The sequence below is a fragment of the Gouania willdenowi genome, chromosome 6 (assembly GCF_900634775.1).
Source record: "Gouania willdenowi chromosome 6, fGouWil2.1, whole genome shotgun sequence".
NCBI lineage: Eukaryota > Metazoa > Chordata > Actinopteri > Blenniiformes > Gobiesocidae > Gouania > Gouania willdenowi.
The window spans coordinates 24,437,606-24,452,527 of NC_041049.1; the positions used below are offsets into that span (position 1 = coordinate 24,437,606).

Genomic DNA, 14,922 nt, shown 5'->3' on the forward strand with positions numbered 1-14,922 from the left:
CCGTGAGGAGGAGGAGGAGGAGGATGGGAAGGGGAGGTAACGGTCCAAAGTAAACCCTGTCCCAAACCCGCACATGCTGCAGACAAACCCCGATAAACACAAGCGATCAATCACACAAACAGAAGCACACTCTGTAACTGCATGCAATGACCAAGTCTACAAATCAGACTCTAGTTAACCAGCTGGGATAAAGCAGTCGAGGGGGCCAGTTCTAAGGAACCAGGATCCTGCAGACCTAGCACTGACAGCTCCAATCATCTGCTCCAAGTCCACAAAGTTACTTCAGAAAAATGCAAAAGAATCGACTGTACGAGCAAATAAACCCATTTAAAGTCCATCTCGAACCAGCCAGTGAAACAAGACAAACCCGGGTTAGCAAAAACAGTTAGCTTCTCACTTTAGCACGAGTTATGTGTCAGGGTAACTAGGTTAGTCCCAATAGATCTAAAAAGAACATTAACGTGCTGACATGTGGCCGACTAGTCCTTCCAATGTGCTCCCAAGTCACAAATCCCTGACAGTAACTGACAGCCTCGCATTTAACTTCACTAATCCTGTGTGGCCTGTTCATCCTCAGGCTCAAGTTGATGGCTAGCGCCCTCTGACAGTGCCTGGTGTCGGTCAGCTGTGACGGGTGGCCTGGCCCGTCCCCGCCTCCTGGATAAACTGCTGGCAAAAGCTAACGGAGTAGCTAGCAGAGCGGCTAACTCCAGCACCCACCTCGCTTGTCTAGGTCGTATCCGACCACAACAAAGTAGTCCGCCAGCCTGGCCATCTCTGCAGCTCAGGGCGACAGGCCTCTTTCTCTGATTCCTCTTCTAGCGTCGCCGTTAATAGTCCATTTACGTCCTGCCGGCGACAGACTCATCACAGGCGACAGTAGCATCCTTCCAGCTGCTCCCCGCCGCCATACTGTCAGTGAGCCGAGCCCTGACAGCGGAGCGTCTGCGCAGTGACGGCCGAGCAGGGAGGGGCAGCCCCGCTGAGAGCAGCAGCACCGTCCCATGAACACACTGTCAAACATACAAACAACTCCATCACAGGAGACAGCACTCACTACTGACAATTTAACACCATTAAACTCAAACATGTACACATGAAGTAAAGTCCAGTGTCAAAGTTTATGCACTACAAAATATTGTTCAAAATACTTTAATCTTCAATATATATTTAGCATCTTGAAGACCATAAAAACTATTCAGCTTGTTTTTTAATTATTTCTTTAAACAGTTAAGTGTAAAAAAGTGGAAGTCATAATTATGAGTTAGTAAAGTCTAAGTTATGAGATAGAAAGTCATCATTTTGAGATACAAACTGAGCATTTGCAGCAGTCTACCGATACCTTTACCATAATAATTTATTCAAAACTTTTATTTTGGCTGTTTATTCAGTTCTTACAATTCAACACATGGTACATAATGTAGAAAATAGTAGAAGTACATCTTATGATAAAAGAATCACACTACAACGGCAACAAAAAACAATAATTATACAAAAAATGCACAAAAAGACAACAAAAAGATACAAAAATACACATAATGATTCCATAAAAATACATACCAGAAAAATACACCAAACAAAAAATTATATAAAAATGAGTAAAAAAAACAAACACATTTATCATACACATGTCTAATAGAATTAAACCTGGGAAATCGCACATGCTATTTTACTTTGCACCCACGAATATACCCCTTTATAACACTACAGAGTACAGAAAGTCATATGGTCATAATAGACTCTACTTAAGCTCCCACTATACAAATACATACTTCGGACGAGCACTGTATACAGTAAATAAACCTTTACTTCACTTCTGTCACATTTTTGTATGTTGCTTTGCAAGTTTACATAAAAAATATTATTATTACCTTCTATCTCATAATTATGACTTTCTTACTCATAATTATGACTTTCTTTCTCATACTTTTGACTTTAACTATGACTTGCCATATTTTTTTAATTATTATTTTTTGCTGCGGAAACAGGTTCTCATAGGAATAAATGTTTAAAAAAAATGGATTGTAAGACTTCTTATTTTATATTTATTCAAAGTTACTTTGTTTTGCTCTTTTTTTCAGTTAAAAATCAATGAACACAGGTTGTTCTCTCTGACTCACTCTGCCTGGTCCGACTTTTACCAACCATAACACATTTTGGAAACATATCATAATTATTATTACATTTCAAAATTGCATGCAAACATAATTTTATACATACATATAGATTTGATCTTATCATGAAGCATTTAAAAAAAAAAAACCAATCCATTTCTACTTTGAAATGTATTTGATTGAAAATTGAACGTGTCTTACCTCCTCTCATTAACAACTTAAACATAATAAATACCAAGTGGTTATAGTTCACTGCCAAAATAAGAGGTTATTGCTTTCAAAATGGTAGGAAAACAGCAAGTGTCATTTCAGGTTGAAAAAGTTCTGCCTTAATAATAATGACTTGCTAATTGTGTGCAATCTTGACAATGATTATTCCTTTGATAAGAGAATAGGCACGCACAAATTAGCTTCAACCTTACCATCGTGAGGTTTGTTATGTTTTGTTTTTACAGAAGAATGTGCTTTTATCTTCACATTCAGTATCTCTACAACTCTTCATTATCCTATTTATCTTATTAAATTTAGCATTGTAAGGCCACAGTGTCCACAACGGGCAAAATTACGAATTCTCAAAGCTAACTCAAAAAAAAAAATCACATGTGACTATAGTAACATTTTCATCTTGAATCAATCTGAGCTAAACTTTGAATTATAGGTACTGTACATAGAGCAGAGAAGGTCAGTGTGAAGGTTCACACAGTGTGTCAGTGCGATGCTTAGATGGTCTCATGGTCCACATCCTCATGACCTGTCCTTGGCTGTCAAAGCTCTCACATCCTGCTCTATGACCTTTCCACTTCAATTCTTATCACATGGCTGCAAACAATGCAAAGCTTGAGATTTTATTTATTTTTTTCAAGAGATTTGTCTTCAACACTGGCATAGGAATGAATCCCCTTCTTTGCTCAATTTGATCACTGACAGGAGGCTGTATACAAACACACACACACGCATGCACACACTAAAACAACAAAACAGTGAGAGAAAGAGAGGAATGGCAGAGAAACTTCCATTGTGACAATAAAGAAGGTAATGAATGAGTCTCCAGATGATAAATAGCTCATGTATGAACCTTCCTTCATTAAAATAACATCTAATATTAACGGAACATTGCTAGGTATTCCATAAGAGCTAATACAACACTCGTCTCTGATTCTGTACTTTGCAGCCTCAAAACCAGTCCCTGCAGGATGCTGCAATCATGTGACATCCTGTCGAAAAACCAACAGACAGGAAGTGGTCGGAAGGCCTGAAGTACTGCACTGCAGAGAGGGTTTCTTTATCTTGGTGAAGCACTTGTAACATGAACATCAATGTATCTAAAGCCTGTGTGCAGTAAATGAAAGCATGACCAGAAATGCAACTATTGTGTTTGCACAAATAACACCAGATGAAAATCTGTGTCATCTTTGCAATGGCAACAAAGCACAGGCTCTACCTGAAACCTCTGACGCCCACACTGATAGGGACTTCTCCTCAGAGCCTCCCTGTGAATGATCCACAGACATCTCAGTGTACGTCTACGAGTCAGGCTTCCTGTTATCCATAGTGACCTCCCAACTCCAGATAACCCCGACCACATCCGTCTGACATCATCACATTGTACTGTTTAGGACAGCTGACAGTCAGAGCACAGCTCATGCTGAAATCCAGGGCTGGCCCAGGTCATTTGGGGGCCGTAAGCAAAATCAGTATATGGGGCCCATAGTGCACGTGGGCAGCAAGACAGCGCGCACAATTTTTTTTTGGTAAAACAAAAACATTTTGGTGCATATACACCTATATTTTATTCATCATTCCTGCTGATTGAAACTTAAACTAGATGGTTCCATACCTAAATTTAAACTGAAAAGACAAAGAAGTTCTGCAATTCCTGCTTTTGTTTTTGTAACATGCCATTATTACTTATCAGAAGTCAAGTAAAATAAAATTCAAGTAAAGCAAACAGAGAACACAGGTAAACACTCCAAATGTAAGTATTGAACAAAAAGTTAACTGAAATATTTCAATCTCACTGCAGACCAAACACACCCCAGTCAATTAACAAACAAACACAATGTCTGTTTCGTGCATACAAAGTCAAACACCAGTGGTGGTCTAGAAGCCCACCAGCAACCTACCGTGTTTTTGTGAAAAAAAAAAAAAAAAAGTAAAATGTTGACAGGAATTTTGAAATTATGACTATTATGTGTTCTTTATTAACTATACATAAACGTAGTCTTACAAAAAGGCACAATCTTAAAATACGGTTTTAACAAACATAAGAAAAATACAATTCAAATAAATATCAATTGTTTTCACCTAAGTTAAATCCTAGAGGATCTCAAAACAAGCCATTGTTGGTCACATTTAAAAGTATATAAATAAAAATAAATAAAAAAAGTGCAAACATGGCCAAGGGGTAAAACCAGGAATCTCAGAAGCTTTAGTGATTAATAGCTTTAACATTTTTCATGTTGAAGGCTCGTCAGATATTTCATAATAGATATTCAATTTTAGTCAGTGTACTGTATTTACATCAGATATTTGTTTCGACCACCAGAGGGCGCTGGTAACCCAGTGGTCGGTTGGCATGCAGCTATTCTAGCAGTGAAGAAGAAATGCTATGCTAGCGGACAGAGCTAATAGAAAAACGGGACTTTTGCAGATATTCATGTATTATTACAGATATTCTTTAGGTGCTAAAGACGTAAGGAATCATGTATGAACATGTTTAAGCAATGCACAGCAGTACCAGTAACATGCAAGTGGGGTTGCCAGGTTGGGGGCCCTTTAGTGACCAGGGGGCCCTAAGCAGCTGCTTAGTCTGCGTATAGACTAGGGAAGACATGTGAAATTAATGTTATAACATGCACTAAACTAACATAGCAACCCTGCAAATTTTTAAATTAATTTCAACAGAAACGTGCAGATAAATATTAAAACTAAATAAAGATTCTAAAAAGACTGAATTTTGATTCCTTACCTATATTACAAACCCAGATTTTATGGGATCAAATCATACATACTATGACTGACATTATTTCTGTCAATGCATTATTTTTGTTAATTGTATAAAATCAGACCCCAAAGACTATCTCTAAACAATATCTTTTTAAAACACATTTAAATATTAACAAGAAAGTAAGAGATTTGTAAAAAAAAAAAAAAACAAAAGAAAAACTGTGGCTTCATTTGTTCCATGTTTATAACGTAGGTAAAAAGATGAAAAATATTGTCAAAAAGCCAAAAAAAAATGACAAAGGCAAGTGATCTGTAACAGTTGGTAAACATGAATTACACACTACTGTCACTTTACTAAAGAAATAAATAAATGTAAATTAATCTGTCCTGATTTCAGGGCTTTACATCATTTGATGAAGTGAGGAAATCTATTATAATTTATTGGTCCGATTGTATGTGGCAGCTTTGGCTACCAAATGTTGCTTTATATACTGTAAGATTTAATTATGTTTAAATTATATCGGGTTATGGTCTCCAGACTATTATTCTAAAAACCCTGTTTAAGTGACAGACACCCTAAAAAGTGACAATATATTATAATTGTATAATTGTTATAGGCCTAGAGGTGTTATCTGACTACAGGATGCATGAATTAATGAATTTATGGATTAATGAGGTAATTTATATCAAAGATGATTAAAGGTAAAAGATACACAAACAAACAAACACATTAAGGCATCCAAAAACAGGCAGGTACAAATCAAACATATATCTGCCACTTCCATTCTCATATTTATAGAACATAAATTAGCATGAATAACTTCTTTAATCACTTTAACTTTATATACAATCGATCAATTAAACAGCTACCCCTGCCCCATAACAAACAAAACTTAGTTGAGCAAAAACAGTTTGACCTGATTATCATTTATTTATCAATTTTCATTCATTCATTCATTGTCTGACATGCTTGTCTCTTGGCGCCTATATCCTATTTGTTCATTCATTCTGCTGGTGCCTGTCCCGCTCCTATTTGTTTTTTAATTTATTTATGGCTTTTTTTTTTTTATTCGAACCTTGTCTGCATTTTCCTCATTATTTGACCACATGAAAGGAGTCAAAGTTTTTTGCAGAGATCATCATCTCTGCCTGTTAACATAAAGCAAAAATACATTTGCAACAGAGTAAAATACAAATCAAGCAGTGCCGCGCTGTTATGAGGGGTGGTTTGTAAGCCTCAGATTTGCATATAATAAGCTGTGTAGTTAGTCTGGTAGATGGTGCATGGTGGAACCTATAGATTATAGAGGTATGCACGGACAGGACAAAACAATGCCTGTTCTGTGGAGCATCATCAGATCTCTATAACGACTTTAACTTGGCAGGTTTGTCTGACAGTCCATCCATGAGGGGCCATGCTGATACCATCAGTCAATCTATAGGCCAAACAGGACCAGTGTGTGTCTCTTTGTGTGCATGTGTATATGTCCCTGTGAGTGTGCACACACGTGTTTGTATATGTCCCTGTGAGTGTGCACACACGTGTTTGTATATGTCCCTGTGTGTGTGCATGCATGCGTGCGTGTGTGCATGTGTATTCCCTGTGTGTGTGTCTGCATGCATGTGTGCGTGTGTCCCTGTATGTGTCCCTGTGTGTGCACACGTGTGTCCCTGTGAGTGTGTGTTTGTATGAGTATATATGTCCCTAATGTGTGTGTGTGTTTATTTGTTCCTGTGCGTGTGCTTATTTATTTGTCCCTGCGAGTGTGTGTGTCATGACTGATGTCAGTCCTACTCACAGATGCTGCTTCTATTATCACACACATGTAATGAAATGTACAGTGTGTATGAGTTTGATCTATAAAAAAGTATTTAAACTGACAAAACTAACAAATTCATTTTTCTCAATTAACTTATTATCTTCAGTCTTAGGGCGCACGGTGGATTAGTGGTTAGCATGTCTGCCTCACAGCAAGAAGGTCCTGGGTTCAAGCCCTGGGGTGGACTTGGGTCCTTTCTGTGTGGAGTTTGCATGTTCTCCCCGTGCTGAGTGGGTTTTTTCCGGGTACTCCGGCTTCCTCCCACAATCCAAAAACATGACTGTAAGGTTGATTGGAGTCTCTAAATTGCCCATAGGAGTGAATGGTTGTCTGTGTCTGTGTTGCCCTGTGATGGACTGGCGCCCTGTCCAGGGTGTACCCCCGCCCAGCGCCCTATGAGAGCAGGAGATTGGCACCGGCAGACCCCCGCGACCCTGTTAAACGGGAATAAGCGGGTATGAAGATGGATGGATGGGTCTTTGTGTTTGCCCATCACAATTCCCTTTTCCCTCCCACTATCTCCACTGCAGTTCACTGGTAAGCAGCCAGAACAAACAGACGGTTTTTAAGCAAACTCAACTTCACAGTTCCACACTAACAGTGTGAACAGAGTCTACCAGGAGGGCCAATCACATGTTGGAAAATGAGTACAAATGGACTTTTAGAGGAATTATGCAAAATACTAAGACATGCACTGCAAATCCTGTGTGGAGTCTGTTGATATTATTTAAGAAGAAACCAGTCAAGGCTGCATATGAGTGTCACCAGGGGGCAGCAAACATTAGATAACAATACAATATAGTCAGAGGAGAAAAGCTAGATAAAGTGATCTGCTTAACTACAGTTTGAATGCATGACAGGAGAACATGCAATGTGTTTAAACTCATTCCGCCAAGATTTTATTTGGATTTATTACAATTGCAGGCTTTTGGATTCTGGCTCACAGTGGCCACAATCCAGAGGCAAAGAAAGACAAACACTGGACTTTCCACCAGAGAAAGCAGACACCAGCTCTCCAAATTACAGCTGCTGTGGAGCACTGGTCAAGGCCTGGCAATTTTAGGCAAAAATAAAAATGCTGAATCAGCTGAGGCTTGAACTGAATCTTCAATACCAAGAAACACCCTCTATGTCACTGAGTTATGGCAGATGGTAACACCACCTGTAGCTTCACTAATTGACTAAGCCAGTCACCTGTGTGAAAGACACCAGCTGTTTACAACGTTTACAGGCAGGTTTCAAACAGCTGTCAAAAATTCAATTATTAAGTCAATAATGTAAAAAAAAAAAAAAAAATGCATCCAGACAGAATGGAGATGTTGGTTATTTGTTTTTTTTAACAACAATTAGCTTTAATTAACTAAATTTGTTTGCATTAGAAAAAAATCAAAATGCTGTAAAAATTTCAGTTTTTGAGATACAATTCTGATGTTTTCCAAACATCCTTCTTTCAGGGTTGCAGCAGTCTGCTGGTGTCAGGTTCAGTTTTGTTATTTAGCCCTTGTGGTCCTCTGTTTAACTTTTGTCTTTGTGTTTCAGGTATTCCTGCTTGTGGCTCCACCCCCCAGTGATGTCTGTGTGCTTGGTTTCTGACTGATTAGCTCCCTCATGTTTTCCACCCAGGTGTGGCCCATTCCCAATCAAGCTTCCCTCACTATTTAGCTGAGTGCTTGGACACAGTATGTTTGCTGGATCATTGTCTTATGTCAACCTCCTCGTGTCCTGCTGCATTTTGTTCCCTGCTCCCAGTGGTCCCTGCGCGTCCTTGTGTCTGTTTGGTATTTCAAGTTTTATTATTAAATGGACTACTATCAACGCTACACCTGCCTGCTTCCTCCAGCTCTCTCTGCATTTGGGTCCACGCATCACCTTCCCCTGACAGCTGGTGCCTCATTGGGCGTTAGACGGGGGTACACCCTGGACAGGGCCCCAGTACATCGCAGGGCGCCACACAGACAAAACAAACACTCACACTCACTTCTGTGGGCAATTTAGAGGCTCCAGTCAACCGAACAGTCATGTTTTTGGATTGTGGGAGGAAGCTGGAGAATATGGAGAAAACCCACACAAGCACAGGGAGAACATGCAAACAACACAACTACTCCTTAGTGTGAGGCACTAAGCCACCCTCTATCAAGACTTCAATTGTTTCAAAATGCATTTAGCAAGAATTAGCCAGTACATTAGTGTGATGCACTGGAGGCTCTATTTTTGAATGTTGAATCATACATTGAATTTACTGTTACTGTAGCTGAAACAATTGCTGAGCATTCAACCTGAAAAGATAGACTTTACCTAAGGTGCCTGTAGTACTAAATTGCTCGAAGGCCACACACTGATATTTAGCTATTCATTCACAATATGTGCATTTATGGGGTACAGTTAATTGATTAAATGTAGAGAAAGAATTTCACTATGATGATTAATAAAGGATACATTGCATCTTCAACCCGCCCTAGCTTGTGTTGTGTATATTTGACATTTGTATTTTTTACACACACACATTATGGGGGGTGGATCCATTCTAAATGAATGTGCTCCAGTCAATCGCACATGTACCTGCCTGCCTAACTTGCACTAAACTTACCTAATTAAAGTAGTTAGGTGTAGTGGCACTTATGCTTCTGTGTGTGTGACTAATATATATATTTTTGTTAGGTGCACATCCAGGTGTGGCGTATGTGTGCATACACTTTAAAGTGTGGCGTAGGTGTGGCGTTGGCAAACATATTAACGCATCAACATGTTAAAGCACATCAAACTGACGTGACTTGTGCATTGTGGCCGTGTACCCATTTTAAGTCTATGGAACATGTAGATGTAGTGTCAGATGTTTAGATTGCAGAGGTCTTTGCAGACACAGGGTATGCGTTGGAGTGACCCCCCCACACACACTTCTATTAGTGGGTAAATACATACAGATCAGCCCTGTGTTACTGATTTGTGGAGTTATTGTACCTGTTTTTACCTTAAAAATATGCTCAAAAGCTTCCAGAGACAACAAAACAGTGAGAGAAAGAGAGGAATGGCAGAGAAATTTCCATTCTGATTCTGCTAATGCATTTCACTGTTTGCCTAATTTGGCTTCTATTTTAGTTTTTGAACTTCAACCATGGATTTGAATGATGACTTAACAGCCAATGAAATACCATGGGCTAGAAACATAAGGGAATGAGCCTGATGAAATGTGTCTGTTTGGTCTTATTGAACCCACAGAAGACAATCCTCATTGTTTTCAGTTCAGATCGTGACACTGTTAAAATATATTCATTCATTTTCTATACCCACTTACCAAATGACAGTTGTGTGGTGATTCAGTGAGTCATCCCAGTGATAACACACCCATTTACTTTCTACTACCTGTTTGAAGCTTCCTGAGAACATTCCTGTTTCTGCACTGTGGAATGAAACTGGAGGACCAGCAGAATTCCCCTTCAGCCTATTTGGCTTTCCTCATGGATATCCTACAAATCTTCCATCTTCTAACACAGTGAAGACGTGTATAGTACAAATACTTTGGAGGTGTTAAATGGCTCTGTGTTTGTTAACTATGTGACAAAGTGTCCTGGGTGTGCCCTTTTTGTACACTTTGTTCTCAAAGAATCCATGTTGTCTTACCAACAAACATTTACAGATCAGTTGGATGCAGTCAGTTAGCAGTCTTACTTTTTCTCCACTCTTTGAGATGCCTTCACATTGCTAAGATGGCCATACCTGGGAGACCTCAAAGATTGACTTCTTGTGTACTTCTTCCAAATTCCATAGTATTTTACAGTTTCAGGGATCTCAAATCAGAAAAACAAATTCCCACACTGGAATTTGCAGTTAAATTTTCACTACTAATGAGGAAGATCTGTTGGTGGTAAAACTGATTGTGTCTTGCACATTTTCAAACACGAGGTTGAGAAGACCACAATGTTCAAGCACAAGTCGTGCCTGCTCTTTGATCATCTGCCTAACTTGTTTTTTGGGGAGAAACATTTGGATGATTTCTCCAAAGCTAACCAGGACAGGCCAGCACTGCAACACAACACTCACTAATTGCTCCTGAAAACAAAAGTAAAGGCAGTGCACGACTGAGAGATCAAACTAGGCGGGATGCTGTGTTCAGAGATCAGCGGGTACCGACTGTCTGGCAGCTAACATGACAGAGAACTCTTATGTAAAAGGGTCAGATCCAATAGAGGAATGGGCTTTTGTTAAAGCCAAATCTCACTTAGAAAACAGTTTCAATCAGTGCTGGGTTTGGGAAGCTTTCCTCAACCATAAAGTAGCAAACTGAGGTACAAACTACTGCTGAACTACCCTGAATCAGAGCAGTAGAAGGATGGCCTCCACACACAATCACTAGAGGTTTTTCTTTTATTTTGTTTTTTAATGTTTGGGATAAATCATTTGTAACGTGCCAGAAATAAGCCTATTGGACAAAACACACAAAAGTTCTCTTTAACCTTGCGTCAGTTTCCAAACCACAAGTAAATGGGGACTTCCTTCCAACCAGTGGTTTTCATCGTCATTGGGTTGTGAAGAGCCATGTAGCCCCTCATTTCGGTTGTTTGGAATGGTTACTAAGCATTTTAGCTAAACTTTTTGAACATCTTCCCAGAAGTGCTACAAATGACTAACACCTGGGTAGACCCAATTTTGGGGGTCTATATATGAAGATTGATAGAGATTTGTAAAACTTCTTGCAGCAAGTCTGATGACCAGGTGAGAAGGGTTGAAGACATGAACGCGTAGTGTCTCAGTCAGTACACAGCTTATCCGCACAGGGTTGTTCATCAGCAGACTGCTCGCTAGCTCTCCTGTTCCAGCCGCAGACACACAGAGTCCCTCCCTGAATCCCCTTCACCACCCCCCAGGACACACTCCACACTTTTTAAGTGACTTTATCTTTGATTTCCTTAAATGATACAAGGGCTGAGTATTCAATTTGACTTTGATTTAGGGCTGGGCGATATGGCCTTTTATAAATACCGCGATATTTTTAGGCCATGTCACGATACACGATATATATCTCGATATTTTGCATTACCCTTGAATTAACACTTTGATGCACAAAATCACACCAGTATGATGATTCTATATGTTTACATTAAAACATTCTTGATCATACTGCATTAATATATGCCAATTTTAAACTTTCATGCAAAAAAGGGGATATCACAACTAAGTCAAAGTTGACATAACTGTATTTATTAAACAGTGAGTGGCTCAAACATAAAATTGTCAACAGAAAGTGCACGTTCTGTGCAAAATTGTCACAGAGACATTTCAAAACAAGACATTAGTGCAGGATGCAACTCACATGGCATTTCAAAACACAAAATTAAAGTGCACTTTTTGTACATAATGCCACTACAATATTTTAAAACAAATAGTGCCCTTTTGTGCATGTTGTCATTAAGATGACATTTAAAAAAAAAAAAAAAAAAAAAAAAAAAAAAAAAAATCAAAAAAAAAGTCTGCGAGTTTAACGGTATGGTCATTTTCAACACCGCACAGACTACAAGCTGCGATATATCGAGTATATTCGATATATCGCCCAGCTCTACTTTGATTCTTTTGATTCGATATTGATAGAAATGCTTTGATGTTGATTCAGTAAGGAGTAGAAATACATAAAGAGTACCAGTTGACAATTTTTTTATATTTATTTTCATTCTATTTTTCAGCAATAAAACATCTGAAAATGAAATTTTGCACAATTATTGGTCCATATGGAGAACAAATGTAAAAGAAAACAAGAAGACAGTCATCAACATCCAACGCCAAATTGGTTATCATTATAACTCACAACCTTTTCCTAAATGTCCTAAACCTAAGAACTTAGATGTATACATGAGAAAATATTATCACATCAGAATATAAAATTACTAACCATCTTAAACGGTTTGTAAAAAAAGCTGTCCCCTTTGATGATACGTCGAACAGAGTAAAAAAACCGGAACAAGGGCAATAACTCAGAGAAAAATAATTGCGTGCTTCTCATTTTCGAACTCCATCAAGGTATTGCTACCCTAAAGCCACACACATTTGGTTATCCTATCTTAAACAGTTTCAGAGAAAAGCTCTCTCCTTTGACTCAAACGGACAGACGCACGGATGGAGCTCAAACCTATATCCCCCTTTCACACTTTGTGGCAGTGGATAATAAATGTTGAAGGTGTTTGTTTCATGCTGCTGCTGTTGGCTGTGGTTGCTATTTTATTGTTTTTCTTCGAGTACGGCCTCCGTCCATACAACACAAATCACACCCACAGCGACCGCCACTGGCCAGGAGCTGAATCGATTCATAGAATTTGAAGAATTGATATTGAATTGGGGGGGGGAGAATAATTGCAATGCATCGATTATTCAATATTTTTACCCACCCCTAAGAGATACTAACTAAAAAACCACCATAGTACCGTCTATTTATCTGTCAAATACATGGAATAATGTGTATGTGCACCTATGCAATGTGATTGCAGTAACAAAAGCACACAAAAAGACTGAGAAAGACTACTAAAACAATATATGCAAATCTTACAAAACAAAGGTCAAAGGACAATAATAAACCAAATATAAATACCACAGAAAATAATTCACATTACTTCCGAAGAAACCCAAATAAACAAAACCTAGCTCTAAGTAGGACAAATAGCTTTTTGCACTAAGATAATACACCAGCCTCACAGTCAGAACCAACACAATAAAGCCAAAAGCAAGAAAGAACTAGTCTCTAGTACAACAAAAATGCAGCCAGGATGATGTGATTGGCTGTGTGACCTGTCGACTCAGCATGTTGTTGTATTGTGTATTGCAAAGGGTTTATTGTTAATTAATCACACCAGTAGTTTTTCTACAAATAAGTTTTGCTTTCCACACTATTTTGTCAGAAAATGAAGATGTCATACAGTAACTGGAGTTGACAGCCCATGGGGTGCATGTTGTCCTATCTATGTTACACACTGACACTGAAGGCAGTGATAAGAGAAGGAGTGCTCTACTGCCACACACAAGTGTTTATAAGACTAGTAATGTCCTTTTTAAATACTTACGCTCTTTGCAGTGTTTTTATTTTGCTTTCTCATTCATAAATAAACATGTGACCATACAAATGAATGTGCTGCTTTAAATCTTCATAGGAAACCATTGTCAATTCAATCTTTAGAAGCAATTTGTTGGTGATTTCATTGGGATAAATGTCTGCCAGCACAGCAGGGCTCAGAGCGCTGCCAACCAGCTTCTACTGAACGAGCACAGGTCAGAATATAAACAGTGGGGCGACCCCCAGGCTCTGGAACAAGCTCTCCATTGACCTGTGCATTTTCTCTGAATTGGGCCTCTTCAAATTAAAACTTAATACACATTTATTTAGGATGGCTTTTAATACCCAGTAGTGTGACAACATTTTTCATAATTTTTAAATTTTTTTCAAGCTGTGTGGTTTTATTGTATCTTGACTATTTTAAATCACTTTGGGTCAATACCGTGTTCTTTTAAAGCACTATATAAATAGAAATTACATTACTTTATCAGAGATAAGGTATTTACTTCCAGGGTTGGAGTCAATTATAATTGTAATCACGTAACTGATAACGAATTACAATTATGGCATAATTATAATTGTAATTTTATAAATATGTTGCTGTCGTAATTGTAATTAAATTGTAATTAAGTTTAGATAATTGACTCTATAATTGGAATTGCCATGAAAATTCTATAAAAACTATAATTTAACGCAAAAACTGGGGAACCATGTTACAGTTCTATGTACAGGTCTACACATATGTTAATTATTAAAGTATGTTTCATATGAAGATTTCCTACATTTTACTATTGATTAAAAAAAATTAATCCATGGGAATACTGACACAAAGTAGGTTTAAACACCAACACCAAAAACCATATATTTTCATTGACAAGGAAACCAATAGATAGGAAATAAATTAGATGATATTTGTTTTTAGAAAGTGTTTATTTGTACAGTTGCCGTACGGACAACCCACGGTGCTATTGGTACGGTTACTGAAGTACAAGTACGTAGCGTCTTAGGG

General features: G+C 38.3%; 1 protein-coding gene across 5 annotated transcripts in view; it reads right to left on the reverse strand.

The window, feature by feature from the left end:
* The window catches only part of sbf1 (SET binding factor 1), a 73,976-nt gene extending 73,022 nt beyond the window's left edge, over positions 1–954 (reverse strand). For all 5 annotated transcript variants that reach the window (XM_028448615.1, XM_028448620.1, XM_028448616.1 and 2 more), the window contains exon 1: positions 721–954. In XM_028448615.1, coding sequence (XP_028304416.1) covers positions 721–775 — 55 coding nt within the window. In that variant the 5' untranslated portion in view covers positions 776–954. The remainder of the gene's footprint in view (positions 1–720) is intronic.
* Between the last annotated feature and the right edge of the window lie 13,968 nt (positions 955–14,922).